Consider the following 21,032-nt stretch of genomic DNA (forward strand, 5'->3'; position numbering starts at 1 on the left):
TCACAAGAGAACATTCTGAAGCTTACCTTGTTTATGAGTTGAAGCTAGAGTGTGTAAATTACCTTTCTAAACCCGGACTTCACAGATGACAATGCTTTGCATTCCAAGATGTTAAGCAGAAAACTTTATTTTCTTCACTGGACTACCGGGGGTAAAAATTTCTCCTTTATTGAGTTGCGTATTTTTGTGGAAACATTTGAAGTGGTGTTGCAAACTTATTTCACAAAAAGCCCCAACCTGTTCCACTGGCATAGGCTGCCCAGAGATGTGTGGATGCCCCATCCTTGGAGGCTTTCGAGGCCAGGCTGGGCCAGGCCCAGGGTGACCCGATGGAGCTGTGGTGTCCCTGTTCATTGCAGGGGTTCCCTTCCACCTCAGAGGATTCAGTGATGAAAACTGAAGTGGATGGTGGTAAAGGTTTTGTTCTGTCACTGATATCAAGCTGCTTTCCTGCTTTGGAATGCATAACCCTACCAGTGCAGCCAATAGGTGTGGGCTGTGCAGTGCCAGTGCTTACCTGAACCAACTGCATGCACCTGTACTGCTCAGCAGCTTATTTCCAGCTCTCGGTGACTTTAATAAGCCCCACTTCTGTGTTATGGCGGCTGAAATAACGCTTGGGATTGTTTTGTGCAGTCTCTTTCTCCAAGAACAGAATTGCACGGTAACTCTTAGAGGCAATCTGGTTAGCAGATTCCAGAAGCAATACGCGGTGTGTGCCGTATGCAGATGCTGCATGAATGGGGCAGTCTGACAGTGTTGGGGTTGGAAGTGTTCCTGAGGAACAGATCTATCCAACTTTAAATAGGCGATGAACCATTAACACGCTGAGTGAAATGAGCAGCACGGACGGCTTTGCACCTGAAGCAAGAAGAAGCAAACACTTTGTACTGATGGTAGGATTTTTCAGTTTTAATCATGAGTTTTTCCTCAGTTTATCCTGGCTGTTAAACTATTTTTACAGTGATTTTTTTTTTCCTCCGTTAAGAAAACAAGTGATACGTACATGAATAGTGTTTCCTAGTAGTTATAAAGCAAAGAACTGCTGCTTAATGGAAATGATACGGACTTGGAAAATAGCCAGTCATATAAAGTCACCGCAGTATTTATCGACTAAAAATGAATTTCGGCGTGATATGGGAGAAGTGCATGTAGCAAATCAGTGTGTGGAAGGGAGTGATGCTGTCTGACTTTGGCAGAGCTACTCATGTGCCACACTGAAAGTGAAGATGTATGTTTCTCTCCTATCACCTCATAGCTGAATTTTAGAAGGTGTTCTGCACGAGAGTGAAAAGAGCATCGTGTCACACTGAACAAAAGCTCTAAAGAATGAGGGTTCTCTCTGGGTACCTAGGCTGAGCCTGAGTGCTTCTAAATGCAATACAATATGATACCTTTTACACACTTGCAAAAACATTTTATTACAAATTACATTGTATGGTACGATAGAACACGGTATGTAAGTTTAAGCAAGACTATATGTATGTCGGCTTTTCCTTTGTTAAAAAAATGTAAAAAATTAAAAATCTGCAACTCTTTAAGAAAATAGCCTGGACGTGTCCAGGACACGCCGTGAGAACGTTCCCATGGGGCTCTCACGTGTTCCAGCGGTGAGATTCCCCCCGTGGTGTGACATGCACACAGAACCCTGGGCTCGGAACGAGTCGGGACCGCACACGGAGCAGCTGAGCTTTGTGTCAGTCCCTGCACATGAGAACATTTAGGATAGATTGATGGGGAAAGCTGCTGATGAGGTGACGCTAACGGCTTGTAATTGGTTGCCACTGAGAGATGCTTGATTTAATTCCTTTAATTAAATGGCATGTTAGCATATATAAATTTGTAAGTGATTACCACTATTTTGAAATGCTGAATGTTGTTGTATCTCCTTGTTATACCCATGTTTGATATTTCTTTTTAAGGGAAAAAAAAAATAGATTTTCTTGTTCGGAAGTAATTGGGCGGGTTTCTAGAACGTGTGAGGTGGGCTGCCTCGGAAACAGCTTTGTATCTTTAATTAAAAATGGTATAAAATACACGAAACACACTCGTTCCTCGTGAAACAATTGCACTTCCTTCCTGGTACACAGGGTCCGGTCACCTCATCTGATCCTTCGGCTTTCAGAGCATTGCAGGACATTGTTTATGTGTGTACAAGAACTCATAGCCCTCTTGAAATTCCCTACAAAGTGACTTTTTCAGTAAAGCACGCTGAAATTCATTTTGAGGACATTGACACCTTCTGCATGTCTGTTCCCATTCTAACTTCCTTCTCTTACCTTTTCCCCATAGCAAACACCATGTGTTTCTCCTCAGATTTTCTTGTAGTTACGGGTTAGAATCATAGAATCGCTAAGGTTGGAAAAGACCTACAGGATCATCCAGTCCAACCATTCGCCCTTCACCAATGGTTCTCGCTAAACCATGTCCCTCAGTGGTTGGATGTTGAGCTCAGAGAAGAAGTGTCAATGAAAACATTTCAAGTTTGGTAGTATGTGCAAACTCATCTGCTGCTCACGGTATTACTACCACCTAAAGACCAAAGAATTCCTATCTCGTTGATGCTGCAGGGTGTGAAATCTCAAAACCAAATCTTAGTAAACCAGACTGCCATGTAACTCTGTATGACTTCTTAACAAAGACCCAGCACTGCAGTATTCCCAGTCCCTATCCACTTCCAGCGTGAGATGTGGTCATTGGAGATATGAGCTTAATGACAGCAACAAGTGCTTAAAGGAAATGTTTTCAGTTTATAATTCAGAGCAACATTAATAAATAAATAAATAAAAAGGAAAAGTAATCAAACATTTCCTCCCTAGGAGAGTGCTGGTCTACTGGTTACTACAATTAATAGATATGGGTATAAATTGTAATGTGTTGGTTGGGAAACCCATCTGAGAAGCTTGGTAAATAAACAGCTTCTGAAATTGCTGCTCCTTCCAGACAGGTTTCACAGCATAATGCATACTATAAAATTTATGATGCCTTCTGCAGTAATGTATAGGTTTTCCAAAGACTGCCTTAGAAAAAGATACTAAATCATGGCAAGTGCCAGCAATCCGTAGAACTTTTTATTGTTCATTTTGTGTTTTTTGGGTTTGTCGACTTTTTTCTGTGCCAGAATGTGTCGTTTAGAGCTTTGGGGCAGCAAAAGATTAAAGGTGAGATTTAGGACGGCTTATTGTCCTGTAGCCTTGACCCTGTCAGCTTGGTGTGGTTAAGGCTTGTCCTGACTTGGGACGTTTCTCACTGCCCACCCGCTGGTGATGGGCAGCAGCCTTGTTTGCCTGGTGGTGAGGACACAGCTAAATTAGAACTGATGGTGCATTGTCAAAATGTGATAGCTTGGCTGAAGTCTACAACACATGAAGGCAAATATACATATAGTCACATCTCAGAGAGTATCCATGGTCTTGGACCACATGAAAAATTGTGCTTTGTCCAGGATAGATGTGCTGAAAACTGCACTCCCCGATCGACATGGATTTGTAAAACTGAAGACCACTGCAAACATAAGGCTTGCTTGCTTTTTTTTTTCCCCCCTTGTTATTTAAAGACAATAAACCAAACCCCCAAAAGGCTTTAAAACAAGAGTGATATTTAGCTGTGTACAGGATGACAGCCTACAATTTAACAGGTTAGAATGTGATGCTCTCCGATCTAAGGGAGGGGGAGGGAATAGTTTTCCTTTCCATCTTTGTATAAATCTCAATTCAGGTTTTACATCCCACATTGGTGAACCGCAAATAAAAGCTGACGAGGTGTCACGTAACCCCTTGCTTCTGAACATGAGTTTGTAGGTACAAAGGCCTTTTTGGTACATACGGTGAGAACTGAACGCTGCCAGAGTAGCCAGAACAACACGGGCCGGTGCCACGGAGCAGTGTACCAACATCCCTTGCAGATGATTGACAGAACTCCAAATATATTTCAGAGAAGGCCTTGAACTCCACAGGTAATGGACTTGGTTAAAGGAACCAGAGTTTCCATCTTCCATGCTTTTTTGATTCAGTTTTGGATTTTTGCTTGGGAGTTGAGGAGTAGCTCTCCTGAGAATAAGGCAAAGGTGCAACCTGAGTTTCCTCAATAGGATGAAGTTTTCTCAAAACTGGCTGTAGTTTATCTTCTTGCTGCTTGAAATCCAATTCCACACTAGAAATGAGAAGAAAAGGCAATCAGCTACTGCATTACAATGACGGTACTATTTCAATTAAAACAACATCTGACAACACCATGGAAAGGCTTAATTTATTAAAAATCAAATACAAAATAAACACTTCAACTGCTGCAGCAATTCTTAGAGGTGAAACTGGAGAGAGAAGGACTAGATGTGGGAAGATGATGTTAAAGAGGATTCTGATGCCTTCTGCCTGTGGAGGAGGGCAATGGGGATGGTGGCTGCATGGTGAGGGAAGGCGGTACTCCTTGTTCTCAGTCATCCCTATGCGGGAGGGCTGTGTTGATGCTCCTGGGCTCTGCTCTCCTGGCTGCGTGCCCCCTGCTTTCTTTTGAAAAAAGCCATTGACAAAAAGGCTGTCCTGGCATTTTGTTGACCGTAGCTGTTTCTTTCAAGCTTTACCGTGAGTTAATTTCACCAAATTAACTCTTAACTATGAGTCTGTCATAGTTATGTACACTTCTATGGAAAAACTGGTTTGTTAAGAACTTAATTCTCCTGTACGCTGCAAACCACCTCCTTATGCTGATAGCCCTGTAGGAAGGAGAGTGACATAAAACCTACCTAGCCCCTGCTGTGAGTGAGTGCTGGGACGGAAACATCTATGGGTGAATACCTATTTATTTAGCTGATTGGATCCGTAGGTAAAATGGGAAGAACCCATTTCAGTAATAGCTACTGTGTACTTGTTTTCTTTGGTTTGCTATTAAACATAGAAATAAGGGAAATACTCACTTAACCCTGAGTTTGGCTTCAAAATGTGTACTTAAGATCCAGACTACTCCTTCTGAATTCTAAGCACTCTCAACTACAAAATCCTACTAGCAATTAAGAAATATCATAAAGATGAAATTGTAACTCTGATTTCAATAGAGAGAGCTAGAGATTCAAGTTTAGCTAATAAAACAAAACAGAATATGAACTTCAGTAAAACATTACTTCTGTCTGATACTTAAAACCCAAATCTAGGCTACTTACTTTCGTATACCATGAAATGTCACAGTTTCAGTTGCAATTGGTACATCAACCTCTGGCTGAGCTCTACAGTGACTCTTTTCATCCTACCTTGGACATTACATTGCAGCTGGGTGTTGGAGGGTAAATTTAGGAAACAGTGAAATTGATGGCATGTTAGGAACAAATACTGTAATTTTTCTTCCCTGCATGTTGCTTGATATTTTAAAACTAAAAGAACATATGTTTTGAACATACGCACATTAGAGCAGCATCTGCAAGTACTGAATTTGCAGTAGGTCACAGTGTTGGATATCCTGTTACTACAAGGACAGTTCTAAGACCACTGAATGTAGTGTTTGCCCTTGCTGATGAAGGAACAGTGCAGCCTTCAACTTAAGAACACATTCACATTTCCAGTTTAGCTTGCAAAAAGCCCTTGGTTAGATAACTGCGAGGTGAATTTTGTGGGAAGATTGGGACATCAGTCAATTGTAAACACCCCACCACATTAACACTCTCAGTAATGCAGTGGAAGAATCTCAGGAAAAAATAGATTCTGGCATTGGTAGAGGTCAATTCAAAATGTTATTCTTACATTCAGCTGGGAAAGTCTCTGAAGGGCTGCTGAAAATCAGTGTGAGAAATACATTACTTTAAGGAAGCCAACAACCCAACAAACAAAAACCCCACAACTTTTGGAACAGAGGAACCTTCTTCAGAATCGATTTCTATTGAAGTCAGACTTCAAGAGGAGAACTCTTAGTTCCAGTCCAGACAAATTCTCTGCTGCATCGTTCTCTATTTGCAGCTCATTGGAGGCTGTTTTTTTCCATCAATTTACATCAAAATAAAATCTTTCTTCTGAGAAGTAGAAAGAGGATGAAAGAGAACTGTATTAATTCAGCTTTTACAGCTGCGTCAGTTTTGTGGAAGCATTGATTGTTATCTATCAGGATCAATTTATTTAGCTTTGTAGGTGTTCTAATGTAACTGTTCCTTTGAGGCAAATGATTTGTCTGCTTGTGAGCTTGGGATGTGAGCGCACTGTTTGTGCTGCAGAAATAAGACCAAAGCCTCCTTGCTCTGTACTTTTTCATCTCTTCCTAACTCAGCTGTTGCTGATTTCACTTTTGGTTTTAACTTCCTATCAAACATATGGAATGCCATTAGACTCAGCAAGCGTTACATATTTGTGTGCCCTCTGCGTGTTTTTGTTGCGTAGTGCTGGATGTTCCCTACAGACTGTTCCCCTATCTTTCCAATTCTTGAATTCATGAACTTGTTTGTGCCACCTGTCACAGCTCTGACAGCTTCACTCTGCTTAGTGATATTTTTATATCCCAAGGAGCTGTAGGTTTCCTCTCAAAATGACCTTTCCCTGAGATGCTCTCTGTGCCACGTGGCTCTTTCCACTTTCAAATTGTCTGTTTTCATCTCTTCAAGTGTCCTCATGATAACTCCATCAACCGAATTAGTGAGGGCCGTATGTTCTGGCATTATTCATTATGGAGGTTGTTGGCTTTGGAAGTGCTTCTCCATATTGAGATGACAATATCTTTTTCAATAGTTAGATTGGCAATGATGAGTAAAGCCTACAAAAACAGGAGACGAATCTGAATGTGACAAACAGTTGTGGTGTACACCAATGTGTACCTGGGGCACGCTGTGCATTCACTTACCTGCAGCATTGTCCAGTTTGGAACACTGCATCGAAGTTTCTCCATCCTCAGTGACTATCTCAGTTTTTTGCTCTGTGCAGCATGTTGCACAGATGGGCTGTTTTTCTGAACAAATATAGACAGTGTTGTTGTGTCTGTGATAAAAAGTTCTGTTTTTCTTTGTGTTTCTTTTTTTTTTTTCCTGAGAGCCACCGTATATTCACAGGGTTTGTAACAGAATCCTGACATTTGTATGTGAATCAGCATTTGCATACATGTCAGACCCGTGAAAATTTGGCCAGAGGAAATCAAACAGCAGACCTCTGAGAATTGTGTCATTAAACACAGGCGAGAACTTTGTAATTAAAATCTCTGAAATCCTGCTGCACTGAGCCAGTTCTGGTCCAGGACTGATCAAAAGCATTGCTGCAGTTGCAGCTGTTGTTGTCGTCAGCGTGTGCCCGATTGAACCCCCGAGCACAGGACCCCATGGCTGCTTCTCCAGTCCTGCATTCTACTCAGGACCAATACTGGTGCAGGGAGAACCCAACGTGTGATCACATTCCTTCTTTTTCCCCTTTTCTTTCCTGTTTCCTGGGCCCTGATGTTAGTTACTGCACAGCGTGTGCGTGCAGTGAAGCCCAGCAGAAACGCGAGTCATGGTCTGCTCTGTCCATAGGAAGCGTCATTCCCTCACTGTGCAAGTTTGGTTTGCAGCGAGTGAGGCAGCGTTGAAAATTATTCTGATTCCGTGATGTTAATTTCAGAATTGTAGTCAGCAGGAGCCTCTGTGGGGTTTCTGTGTTTGTTTTTGCTTTGGGCTCGGTGTCCTCCAGCCTCTGCTTTTGGTTTGTCAAATGGAAGCTGTGCGTTCTGAAAGCAGTGGGGACTCAATCCTGTAATGCCGAGTTCTCCAGGATAAACTCAGAGCACTTTTCTGTGCAGGGTTAGAATACCAAGTATTCTGAACAGCTGCTCAGACATGCATGGTGCACGTGGGTTAAATGCAGTGCTTTCCAGAGGTGTCAGAGCTGTGTCTGTATGTAGGGCCCGCTGCAGGATAAAGGAACCAATACAGAGCCCTTCCCAGTTGGGCAGTTTGGACGTCCCATGTTGCTCAAGGCATGCACACAGCGCAGCCAGCTGCCTCAGACTTCTCTTTTCTGGTTAATCCCATTTTCTGCATCTTAGCACTGTGCATTAGGGATTGGTGTGCTGGATTGTCTGTTTTTGGCTTTGCGATTTTTTTTTTTTAATGATTTGAGAGTATATGTTAATGAGCGTGTTTATTTTTTGCATGCTGGCAGTAGAGTGAGCTTTTTCTAATTCTGTTGCTGTATATGGGATTGAAAACAGTTTGAGGAGTCATAACCACTTGGATTTAAACATATGGAACGTGGGAGGATATCTAGCAACAAGCTCAGGAATTTGGATGGGCTTTCTTTTTTAACGTAGTCACACGTTATTAATATGCATCATTTTAAGATACTAGATACTAACAATCTGATGTGTTGCTTACTTGTAAGACTGCAGAATCAGAATAACTCAGATTCAGGTCTGGGTTGCTTGGGACCTTTATGCAGTCACCTCTTGAAAGCACCCAGGCTGGAGCTTGCCCAGGCTCCGGGCAGCTGGTCCCTCTGCTTTCCCCTTCAAGGGGAAAACCTTTTTCTCTCTGTTCAACCTGAACCCTCCTCATTTCAGTTGGCATTGCCTCTCTTTACCTCGTTACTACCCAGTTTGTAATGTTACGGCCCAAATTCTGCAAGCATTTGTAGAGCAGCTTAACTCTTTGCATTTAAGTAGGCAAGGTGAAACAGGAATTAAGGAGTATCATTGTGTCTCCTTCTGCTTGCATTAATAGGATGACATGGAATTAGTGCATGCTGCATCTTGGAAGAACAGGATCCAGATAAGCACTAATAACTTGAAAATTAGCTTAATGCACTTTTAAACAATCTCTTTAAAATTTCCTATTTTAACCTGAATATTACAAATGCCCAGGATCCAAAGCATTGTCAGAGCTGGCAAGCCATTAAGATCCGCTCTTCAACTAGGAGTCTTACAGTCTAGAGATAAGAATTCTATGAGAAAGAGCACAGATTCATTAAAGTGGGTAGGAAATAAAAAGATGGTGAAAATTACTATTCTGGTCATTTGGTTACCTGCTTGCGCTGCACTGATAATATCTTGGGAACTTATGTCTACTTGTCTTACTTTGCATGCCATCTTTACATATTTCCCTAATGATCACTGTTTCTAACCTCTTCATGAGAATGGCCTCCATGGGTTGCTGTGCTGCATCCTTGATGTATGTACCCATGATTTTAACCTGTAATGGTTTGAGAGCTCTCTCATAATGTTTTCAGCTGAATAGCCGGAGCTTGCCATGCAATGTCAGAGACAAAATTAAACACTGAGAAACAGGACGTGTTGTTTCAAAAGGTGAATGCAGCTTTGAGGAATTTTTTTCCCCCAGCAGCTACAGTAGTGTAGTCCTGATTTCAGTTTGTGTGTTCCCCACTGCAGAAATGGGCTAGTGATTGGATCCAGAAGCTAAAGCGGCCTTGTAAACATGGAGTGTTTGTGACCTTTTGGCCACAGGGAAGTCCGGCATGAGGTCTGCTTCATGGAAGCCATTCATGACAAAGGCCATAGAATAATGTACAGAAATATTAAACAGAAGACTCATTTTCTCCTAAAGATTTCTGTTCAATGATTAGAATTCACAGGAGATGGTAATTTAAACAGAAGCAGGAAGGGCAGTTCCACTGGAAGATAATCACAGAAGAAAACCTCCTGTGAAGGTTTTTAGTGCACGTGGGTTTGGGCTGTGATAGATTTGGTACAATTTCTACATATCAGTGCAATTCCTTCGTAATATAAAGGTTTTGCTCAGGCTGTGCTCGTATCTCAGTTGGTTTTGTGCTGACAACGTACCCTAATAAGACTCATCTGTTTTTAAATACTGGTGGTGAATCTGTATTAGTTTGTGAAAGATGCATGCGGGTTTTTTTTGTCTGTTGATTAGTTTTGCTCTTTAGTTTGTAAATGATGGATGATTCTGAAACTGATCTGTGACCTCTGGTTTTGAGACGTTGATACTAATGGAGTAGGTTAATGTTTCACATGGATTAACACCGGACAATGTTTGCTTTTATTTTTTTTTTTTACTGTTTCAAATTACTATTTCTAAATACTAATTTAATGACTGCTTATTAATATCTAACGAGTGGGAGACAAGTGGATGGGGCCAGGCTCCTATTGGTGGTCCCCAGCAGCTGGACAAAGGGCAACAGGTACAAACTGAGCACTGGAACAGGCTGCCCAGAGAGGTGGTGGAGTCTCCTTCTGTGGAGGTATTCCATACCCACCTGGATGCCTATCTGTGTGACCTGCTGTAGGGAAGCTGCATTAGCAGGGGTTCGTCTGGGGGATCTTCAGAGCTCCCTTCCAACCCCTATGGCTCTGTGATTCATTTCACAGAGGCTTCATTTCTCTCAGAGGTTCCAGCACCGCAGTACGACTTGTGGAGGAGAAGAAGATCGTACAAGGCAATCTGTCTTAGTGTTAGTTTTATCAGAGAATTTCTCTTCTATCCCTTCTGACTACTTATCTTGTCAGAGTAATTCAGGCTTCTCATAGTTCCCCTGTTTCGCACCGTCTTCTGCATTTAGACTTCTTGCCTGCAGCATGTATTCTCCTACTGTGACAAAAAGCTGAGCTGAGTTTTGCTAAAACTTCCCCTGGAAACACTGCTGTAGGCAAATGCCCAGCATGGATAGCTGCAGTCCAAGTGGCTGTTCTGGTGGGAAATGCTGTAATGTGTATGCAGGAATACACTTCCAGTCTGCATCATTTGCAGTGAATGCAAGAGGGAAAAACTGGGAAGTTCCTTAATTTAAATTGTGCTGACTCGAAATCAAGACCTTAAAATAATAATTCAAATTGGATTTGGTTTTTAGTTAACGAGACAAAAAGAGCATCTCTGATGGCAGCATGCCCTGTTGCAATTTCCCAGTCTGTCCTGAGAAAGAAATTGCTGGGGATGAGCAAGCAGAGAGGCAGGGTTGGCCTTTAGTATTGACGTGCTTCTAAATACTGCTGTAAAGGGGAAATAAATCAATTGGTTCCTTCTCCTGCACAGAGCAGCATCTATCTCTTTCCAAGTTAGTCGGCAAGGAGAAAAGGTGGAGTTGAAGTTCTCTGTCCTTTTTTCCTTTGCTGCTAGGAGCTAACGCATGAATAGGTGCAGATCTACCTAAATCAGAGATATAGCAGAGAAACGTGGAGGGGAAAGGGAACACCTTATGTTTTTCAGACCTGGTTAGCAACAGTACATTCATTTTAGTTTGTATCTGCAGTAAATAGCCATCTTTATGTGTTTTCTGTTGTACTGTACTGCCTAATTGTCTTAAATACTTTCCTGATGTTTTTCAGAAAGAAATACATTTTCAGAACATTTTATCCCTTTGTATAACAAAGAGAAGAAATCCCTGCTGAAATGATAATCTGAGTTACTTTTGTTTTCATTTTACCTGCAACACATGTAAAATATGCTGTTGCTTTTCTTTAAGCCTCTCTGTAATGGAGGAGGGCAATTAAGCTGTCAGTATGAAACACATCATCAGGCTCCTGATGGCTTCATGTCATGCCCACTGATTATCTGCTATTCCTTCCTTACATAATACATGGCAAAAGAAGCCTCTTGGCTGATAAACTTGAGGAGGGGAACCTCTGCTTTAGAGCTGCATGAAACATGGCCTTTTACCTTTGGCACCTGCTCTGTTTCTAGTGAGTGAACTCCAAGCGTTTCCTTCTGCAGAAGAAATTGTAGCAGCTACAGACAGAAAATTCTAGCAGGTATAAGCAACCTTCATAAAACCTTCCAGCTTTGAGCTGTTTGTAATTGCTTATTGGTTTGACAGTAGCGAGCAGACCTGTGTTCATGTAACAGAATCATACACCTTCAGAACGAGTCTGTTTGTATGCAGCAAGTCTGTGTGTTGCATGAAGACTGAGGATGTCCGATGTAAAGAACTTAGAGCTGCTGTTCATGTTGGGTATTGGCCAGTGGGATAAAATTCCTGCACTGTCAATGTGGAAGTATGTAAAAGCCTGGGTAGTAATGTCATCTCACTGGTTAAACTGCCTGGATTGAATCTCTGTCTGGTTATGTTTGCTATAAAACCTCTTCGAATTGCTTCCCCAGTTCAGTGCTTACCACTATAAACGTCAGTTTATGTTGAGTTGTTGAACAGAAAATTCTAAGGATTTGTAGCTGTGTGAAAGTGAGGCTTGCAGTACTTCACAGCTAAGATCTGCAGCAGTGGTACTGACCATAATAACCTGCAGCTCTGATGGGAAAATTTTAGACAGATATCTGTTGAATTTAAATAACTACGTGAAGGTGAATTTATTTTCTGTTTCTTCAAACAAAACAACAAATAGAATCCCAACAACTGAATGAAGGCTGACATTTGATATTGCGCTAACGAATAAATCATTACCTCTCATTCAGTACGAAATGGGATGGGAGTGTTTCTGACCTACCTGTAGATGATACATGCGCTGTTCCTGCACGTGTCGCAGTTGGCCGTGTCTTGACCGGTCCGATAGGAAAGCCTGCAAGGATAAGAACACAAGGTCATTAAAATGCCATCTAACACATTTTTGCCCCCAATGAGTGCTTTGTGTAGAAATAAGAACTTCAGGAATTTATTATTATTAATAATTAGCTTTAATAGTTAATACAAAAATCTAGCTATTATGAAAATGGGATAACAATCCTATATTCATCTTTGCTGGGGGTGATGATTATTTTGGACAACAAGCGATTGATGGTTGGAAGGAGAAAATAAGATTCATTTCAGTTATGTTTTTGTACACTGATGGAAGACTACAAGGCCATCTAGTTAGGTGCTCTTCTTTTTACATAAAGCCTCTGTGTGCCACACTGCTGAACCCTCACTGCGAATGGACACAGCTCCTGGTTCTGCAGGCATGACACTGCTGCTGTGGGGCTTTCTTGTCTTCCCAAATACATGCGGCTTCACCTCCTTACTGGTGATCCTAGCCAAGGTGCAGATGGAGCTGAACTTGGCGAGGGATGTGAAAGATAACAAAAAGGGGTTCTATAGGTACATAGGCAGGAGGAGACAGGCCAAGGAGAGCATTCCCCCTCTGATAAAAGGTAATGGGGAGCTGGGCTCCTCAGTCATAGAAAAGGCTGAGGTACTCAATGAGTGCTTTGCTTCAGTCTTCCCAAGTGGTCAGGCTTCCCGTGCCTGCCAGGACCATGAACCTCCAGGTGAGGGTGTGGGGCGTGATTTCTGTCCCGCTGTAATGGTGGAACAAGTCTGAATCCTCCTCTTGAAATTGAACGTATGTAACTCCATGGGGCCGGATGATATCCTTCCTAGGGTTCTGAAAGAGATGGCTGATATCCAGGCTGGATGTGGCTCTGGGCAGCCTGGTCTGGCGGCTGATGACCCTGCACATAGCAGGGGGTTGAAACGAGATGATCATTGTGGTCCTTTTCAACCCAGGCCGTTCTGTGATTCTGCAATCCTAAGAAGCATAATACTGGAAAAATGTACTTAGCCATTTTGTCCTTTGGGTCTAAAGACATGTTGTAGTGATGGTTCTATAAGAAGCAAACGTCATTCAAATACCATTTCCTTTTCTCACCTGACCCGTATCTATGTGTTGTCAAAGCTCAATCTGAAGCGTGCTAGAGCTCTTAATTTACAGGAACATTCTCCCTGATGTGGTCAGTTTGGAAGGAAAAAAAAACACCTGTGGCATACAAATGATTTTCTGTATATAGGGAGAAATTTCTTTTAAATAATGTGTGAAATTACAAAGAAGAAAATAGCCTGCATAACCACGCAAATATCCTTGCATGAGCATGATTTTAAAATGAATATTAAGGCATAGAATTACAGAATCATAGAATGGCCTGGGTTGCAAAGGACCACAGTGCTCATCCAGTTCCAACCCCCTGCTATGTGCAGGGTCACCAACCAGCAGACCAGGCTGCCCAGAGCCACATCCAGCCTGGCCTTGAATGCCTGCAGGGATGGGGCATCCACAGCCTCCTTGGGCAACCTGTTCAGTGCGTCACCACCCTCTGGGTGACAACCTGGCCCTGGAGCCACATCATCCCATCAACTGACAGCAATCAGTTTCGCGTTGGCTTTGCAGCACAGAGGTGTGCACACTCCTCATCCTCACTGTGGGGACAGCGAGACCTCATCTGTGCTTCCCTGCCACAGCAGCAATAACAAAAACTCCAGCATTTGCAAAAGAGCTGATTTAATTTTCATGTGACAAAATATCAGACCTCTACAGATAAAATATTAATGGAAAATAAGGAACGATGTTTGTGCCTGTCCCTAACGTGGAAATGCAGTTGTTGGCTATTTTTTGTTGACTAACTCCAGGAGATTTATCTCGGTGAGCATGCTGCCTTTGTATGGCTTTGTTGTCCTTCCTTGGAAAACTACCGACCCTTATTACGTTAAAGGTTTGGATATTGCTTTAAAAGTTTATTAGGTTACTTGCATATTTTATATAAAAGATGTTGTAAAGCAAGAAGAAATCTATCAGTGTGACCTTGAAGGCAAAGAATGGATGTGGCGTTAGCGTAGATCAGGCACTGCTGGCCACTGGCAGCACTGGGATTTATAAATGGTGTGGGGCAGTGTCATGGCAGAGCACTCCGCCATGGGCATGGAGCTGCTCAGCACAGCAGCACTGCAGACAGCAGTTAATAGGGAGAATCTGCTGCTTCTGTAAGATAGACTTTTTTTCCTGCGTGAAAGAAAAATGCAAGGTAGAGTTCTTGCTGTTCCAGTTGTTGGTGGGTTTTGTTTTTGTTTCCACTCGTATTTTATGAGGACTGGGAACATGCTGGGTTTAAAATCTGATACCAAATAATAATGTGCCCTTGGAAATATTTTTATCCAGAGGAATACACTGAAATTAACTGCACTGCTAAATTATAACACAACTACAAAGGCAGGCTGGCAAAAGGACTGCAAGTAGAACTCTCTGTGAGGTACCATTCCTTATGGGGGATAAAGCAGCACTGCTTTGCATTTGCTTGTACTTTTTTGTGCTCTCGGGGGTGAAGCCATTTCTGTTTTTCAGTTCCGCTTTGATTATTTGGAGGCAGACACTCAGGTTGTCACTGCAGCATTAAACTTGGACTTGTACAATTATTTTTTCAAGCTATTGATCAAATACTAAAAACTCTTAGCAAGGACACAACACCTCAAGTTTACAGATAAGCTGTTGAAAGCCTTTATTTACCGAGGACATAAATGGTAGTTAATAATCGCCTTCAGAGGAATACAGCACTGTTGTTTGAATGCCTCTTTATAGATAAAGACATAAACATGCTGCGTAGGGTGCCAGTTTTTTTCATTAGATGTCAGTTGGGACATTTTAATTCCTCTTTGTAAGCCTGCAAAGTACCCTTTAATATACAGGTAATTAGCTGCTTCAGAGCCTAACGACCTCCTGCTCTGCACCACTCTGCTATTCCTGCACTGTGCTGCTGGGCTGGCTAGCAAGTAGCTTAAGAAGTTTCTCAAAGTCTGGCTTTTGGCACAGAGCTTAGAAATGCTTCAGCAACGTGGGATCAGCCTCAAGTAAATTTATTGCCATATTAAAAATAGTGCAATGTATCTCTGAATCGTTATCCTTCGTTTGCTCTGTAATAAAGGCGTATGTGCATGATCACTGCCTTAGTTACTGAGCTGGTTTCATAGAGTCATGGAGTGGCTTGAGTTGGAAGGGTTGCAAGCTTCTAGATCAAGTGCTAAATCAGATTGCACAGGGCCCCATCCAACCTGACCTTGAACACCTCCAGGGACGGGGCATCCACATCATCTCTGGGCAGCCTGTGCCAGCACCTCGCCACTCTCTCAATGAAGAACTCCCCCCTGATACCTAATCTAAATCTTCCCTCCTTCCCATTTCCTCTTGTGGTATCCCTATCTACTTGTGTAAAAAGTTGTTTTCCCTGCTGTTTATATCTCTCCTTAAATATTGGAAGGTCATAATGAGGTCTCCCCTCAGCCTTCTCTTCTCCAGACCGAACAAACCCAGCTTCTTATGTCTGTCTTCACAGAAGAGTTGTTCCAGCCCATGGATCATCTTTTTGGCCCTCCTCCGGAGTCTCTCCAAAAGCTCCACATCTTTCTGTGTTGGCGGCCCCACACTTGGTTGCAGTACTCCAGATGAAGCCTCATGAGGGCAGAGTAGAAGGGAACAATGCCCTCCCTGTCCCTGCTGGCCACCCCTGTTCTGATGCAGCCAATGATACCGCTGGCCTTCTGGGCTGCATGCGCACCCTACTAGCTCATGTTGTTAAGTTTTCCACCTACTGAGACCCCTAAGTCCTTCTCAGCAAGGCTGCTCTCATGGAGTTCTTCTCCCAGTCTGTATACATATCTGGGATTACCCTGACCCTAGTGCAAAACCTTGCACTTTGCTTTGTTAAACCTCAGTAGGTTCACAAGGGCCCGCCTTTTAAGGTTATCAAGGTCCTTCAGGATGGCATCTCTTCCTTCTGCTGTATCAACTGCATTACTTGGCTTGGTGTCATCAGCAAACTTGCTGAGGATGCACTCAATCCCATCACTGATGTCATTGATAAAGACATTAAAAAGTACCTGTCCCAAGACCAACCTCTGGGGGACGCTGCTCAATACTGGCCTCCGCCTGCACATACACCAGTTGACCACAACCCTCTGGCTGCAATCTTCCAAACAATTCCTTAACCATCAAATAGCCCACCCTTCATATCTCTCCAATTTAGAGATAAGGATGTGGTGGAGGACCATGTTTACTGACCGGTTACTGGGAGCACCAAGGCTGTTGTAACATTAACATTCTAGTTGTCATGATCTCACTGAACATTTGTAGGCTGGTTGCTTATTTAGCAGAAGTTTGGAAAAGAGCTCTTAAGATCCCCATGTCCAAACCCCAGCCCATCCCCACCATGCCCTCTGAGCATGTCCCTTAGTACCACGTCTCCGTGGTTCTTGAACATGCTGATCTTTAAATGCACAGTAATCCCAGATATTTGTGTATTTAAAAACATTTCTTAATTGGTGGTATTTGGCAGGCTCGACCTGATAGAAATGATACTTGGATATAAGTATTAAATATCATTTGACTTCTGGATGATCAGTGTGAAACCCTGAATTCTCAGCTGGCATGTTTGGCTCTGCTTGCTTTTAGCCTCATTGCCATTCACCAACTATAGTATATACAATGATTTTTTCCTACTCTGATGTAATTTCTGATAAACTTTCCTTAAAGTATCATTTTCCTTATGGAATATGTTTAGCTTTTTCAGAGATGGTTTTTCTTTCACACAACAGATGAAGTGATGTTGCCTTCCCTGAATTCCCCTTGCCTTAGATTTCTTCATAGGAAGCCCTCCCTGCCTGGCCTCACAGCACTTGGTTTCTGTAAGGCAGTGTGATAGCTCTGCAGCCAATTCTGTGTTGTACAAGTGTCACTCCAGTATGAATTCAATTACATATAAACTGAACTGCTTATAAAATAATTCTGTTGTTTTTACCCCAGGGCTTTGGACTTCTACTTGTTTTTATGCAATTATCTACATAAACACATGCACAGAATTCGTCTACCTCGTGCCAACAGAGATTATACCATGAGAATAGTGGTTTTGCATGTAGATCTCATACAACAAGGTTGGATTTTAAGTGCAGACGTAGTGAAAAATAGAGATGGTAAAGGTGGTTATCCTCAGTGTTAAGTGGTGGAGCAGTGTGTGAGCACATTCTGGGTATTGGGGTGAGGAGAGCAATGTTCTGGTTGTGCTGAGTGAGATGGAGTGTTTTGAATCAAATCCTGTCTTGTCCCCCCCCTTAAAAATAATTTAATTAGAGTATTCTAATTTAGAAGAGGTCAGGCTACAGACCAGTCAACTTTTTCTTCACTGGTAAATTCACAAATGTTTTTCAGTATTTATTCAAGTCTGTAAAATGAGAGGTTTTCCCAGAAAATAAAGATTGCTACAGAACATTTGTTTTCTTTTTAGAGAACTGAAAGTTGGCTTTGGTCTGCTTTAGGCTCAAAGCAGAGCCCTTCACTCTGCACTGAGTGAGATGCCTGCGAGCCAGGAGCTCCCGTCGGCGATGTGCTTTACTTAAAGAGTCATTCAGTGTTCAGCCTTGCAGCTCATTCTGCGGTTTTAATGCTGTGATTTTGGGACTGCTGCATTGGTTTAAGCGTACGAAGTAGAACATTTCATAACTAGCTTTAGTCTCCCTTTTTTCATCCTTTCTTGTAGAAAAAATAGCTAGAGAAATGGAACAGTGGTAGGCACAGGGTGATTGATCATTAAATTCATTTGAAAACACATTTGAAAACCCATTTGAAAAAATAATCTTAGGGACATTTTTATCCCAAACATTTCATTGTGTAAATATGCCCTATTGGCTGGAGATGAAGGCTCTGTACCTCATGTGGGAAGACTCCAGACTTGGCCTCCTGGGGAGCTTGATGATCCTCGAGGTCCCTTCCAACCCAAGCCATTCCATGATATCTGTTCCTATGATTTCTGTGATCGGAGCTCATCTGCGTACCGTTGCTGATGCTGAGGCATGCTCGTGCTTTGTGGATGCTGAACAGCCAATTCTTCCTTTTTCATACACACCAACAAAAAGTTGTTATTCCCAAAGCTTCATCCTTTGACACCTTACATCTTGTATTTTGTTTTTGTACGGCTGTGTGTGGGTGGGCCTGGTTAGCCTCGTGCATTATGTGATGCCGTATGGTCCAGATACTTGGGGAAGCATGGATGTAGGTTTGTTGCGCTGCTGTGGCTGCGTCTAATTAGCTGAGTAACCTTGCAAAGGGTATCTGATCTCCATACTCAGCTTTTCACACGTGGCTGTTATCTCCATTGCGTATGATATGCAGGAGGCTTTCGTTTTATTGCATTTCTTTCAGCGTTCTAGGCTGAAGCAGGACTTAACCTCAATTAACACTTCCAAGCATTAAAATATTATAATGAAGAATAGCCATTTTGCTGACACGGACTGGCAGAAACTAATAATAGGCTGCAGTTTTCAGAGGAGCCGAAGGGAATTACACCTCCTAAATCCCTGTGAAATGCAGAATTTGGGCACTCGCTTGAGGCACCTTTTGAAAATACCAACCGTAACGCATCAAAACCATCTTTGCATGTGAGTAAGTCTTTGCTGGTATAAATTACAGACTATGCTGAGCTGAGAGAGGGAAGCTCAGAACTGTATGCGCTGAGTTCCTTCCATTGTTTGGTAGGTAGCTAGTGAGAGAGCACTAATTCACGTGTCCTGAGCAACTATTAAAAACAAACAGAAAATCTCATAAAACAATTTGCAAGGGTAGTTCTGTTACGTCTGGATGTCTTCCATTATCCTCAGGGATGCAGGGAATGCTTCATATTAATTGAGTTACTTAATGGCACCATTTTACAGAAGTGGCTGTGCTTCAGAGTGCATTTATGCTCTGATGGGTATGCTCGTTAGATGATACTGATGCTCATCATGCTTTTATGTACTACTGCCAACGAGGAGGATAAACAGACTTCAAGGGTTATTTTTGTTGTTGTTGATGCTTTTATTAAAATACAGTGCAACAAATTATCATGAGAAGGCAGTGGGCCTTTGAAGTTGTTCTGAGTGACAGCTCTGGGCAGCGCTGAATAGCTGGGGAAGCGTGGACCACCATTCTCCTTAAGTCTTTGTATGAATTGGTATTGTGTTTCCATGCACTGCCTAGTCCTGCCGGGACAATGTACAGCATGTAGTTAAACACACTGATGTTACCTCTGTGTGCAGAATAATGGTTTAAAAATAGTCTAGTGGTGAACTTCTCAAAAGCGGCGTTTCCTATTGTAAAGTACTAAAGCACTAATATGGCTAATAGCTGCTTCAGAAGAGAATTATCCTTACTTAAAATCAACATAATTTGGCTTTTGGCAGAATAGAAACTTTCACTGTGTTCTGAGTATTGCAGTTGTTCTCACGACGTGAATAACCACGTTCTAGCTACGCAAACTACTTGGTATGTTTTGCAGATGAAAATAATTCCTGCTTTGTCACAGAGTCTTAATCTAAAGTAGGAAAGACTTGGCACTATGTTGGGTTGGAAAGCTTTCTCACCTGAACACACGTCTGTCAGCAAAGTCATGTTTCTGCTGGAATCATATCTGCTTCGGGTTCCCTTCAGAAGCTGCACCCAGAGCAGCAGATACATACAGATCTGCAGATAAGGCACCTCGGATCAGCTGTAAGCTCACAGAAAGGGGTTCTGTGACATCTGCCTGGCAGTTTGGTAGAAAAACTGACTTAGCCTTACTGTTGCTGTGTTTCCATGACATTGAAAATCACCAATTAAGAGTTTTCATTAATGAACGATATTGGTGCAGCCAAAAAAATAATAATAATAGCAGGCTCTTGGCAATCGACTTGATGCTTAAACTTTGTCAGCCTACATCTTGGTCAGTTGAGGTTTTTATTTTAGAGATGTGTCACGTTTCTTTTTCTCTTCTTCCTATGTTTTCACCTGAAGCTGTTATTTATTTATTACTCTATGGAGATTTTTTTTCTTACTGTGATTTATTCACTTCTTGAGTAAAAGCCTTGGGAGTCAGCCCTAGGTGTGTCTCCCAGCCAACGTGGGTCCGTTAGTTGCATTTGAGGATCTGCTCACACACAGATCACAGAATCAATTGTTGGAAATGACCTCTCAGATCCCCAACCCCAGCCCACCCCCACCATGCCCACTGCCCACGTCCCCACAGCTCTGAACATGGACAGTGACCCCCTACTCCCTGGGCAGGCTGTGCCTCGGCATCACCACTCTTTCAGAGAAGAAATTCTTCCTAACATCTGACCTGATCCCTCCCTAGTACAACTTAAGGCCATTGCCTCTGGTCCTATCGCTGTTACCTGAAGAGAAGAGACCAACTCCCCACCTTGCTACAACAGTTGTAGAAAGCAATAAGGTCTCCCCTGAGCCTCCCCTTCTCCAGACTGAACAATAACAGTTCCTTCAGCTGTTCCCCATAAGCTTTGTGCTCCAGACCCCTCACAGCTCCATCACCCTTCTTTGGACACACTCCAGTGCCTCAGTGTCTTTCTTGTAGTGAGGGGCCCAAAACCAAACACAGCGCTTGAGGTGCGGCCAGGTGTGACAAAGTAGAGGTT

The 21,032-nt window shown here is 42.5% G+C and overlaps 2 protein-coding genes across 11 annotated transcripts in view; one reads left to right on the plus strand and one right to left on the minus strand.

Annotated features, from left to right (window-relative positions):
• The window catches only part of DOCK1 (dedicator of cytokinesis 1), a 275,550-nt gene that overhangs the window by 85,880 nt on the left and 168,638 nt on the right, over positions 1 to 21,032 (plus strand). The window lies entirely within an intron of this gene.
• Positions 892 to 21,032, minus strand: part of FAM196A (family with sequence similarity 196 member A) — a 44,633-nt gene continuing 24,492 nt past the window's right edge. For 2 of the 4 annotated variants that reach the window (XM_025151920.3, XM_040702570.2), the window contains exons 3-5: positions 18,298 to 18,478; positions 12,346 to 12,417; positions 3,979 to 4,152 (exon numbers count right to left, since the gene is read on the minus strand). In XM_025151920.3, coding sequence (XP_025007688.2) covers positions 4,120 to 4,152; positions 12,346 to 12,417; positions 18,298 to 18,478 — 286 coding nt within the window. In that variant the 3' untranslated portion in view covers positions 3,979 to 4,119. The other 2 variants (XM_004942352.5, XM_025151921.3) reach the window with 2 other exon arrangements.

The sequence above is a fragment of the Gallus gallus genome, chromosome 6 (genome assembly GCF_016699485.2).
Source record: "Gallus gallus isolate bGalGal1 chromosome 6, bGalGal1.mat.broiler.GRCg7b, whole genome shotgun sequence".
Classification (NCBI taxonomy): Eukaryota; Metazoa; Chordata; class Aves; order Galliformes; family Phasianidae; genus Gallus; species Gallus gallus.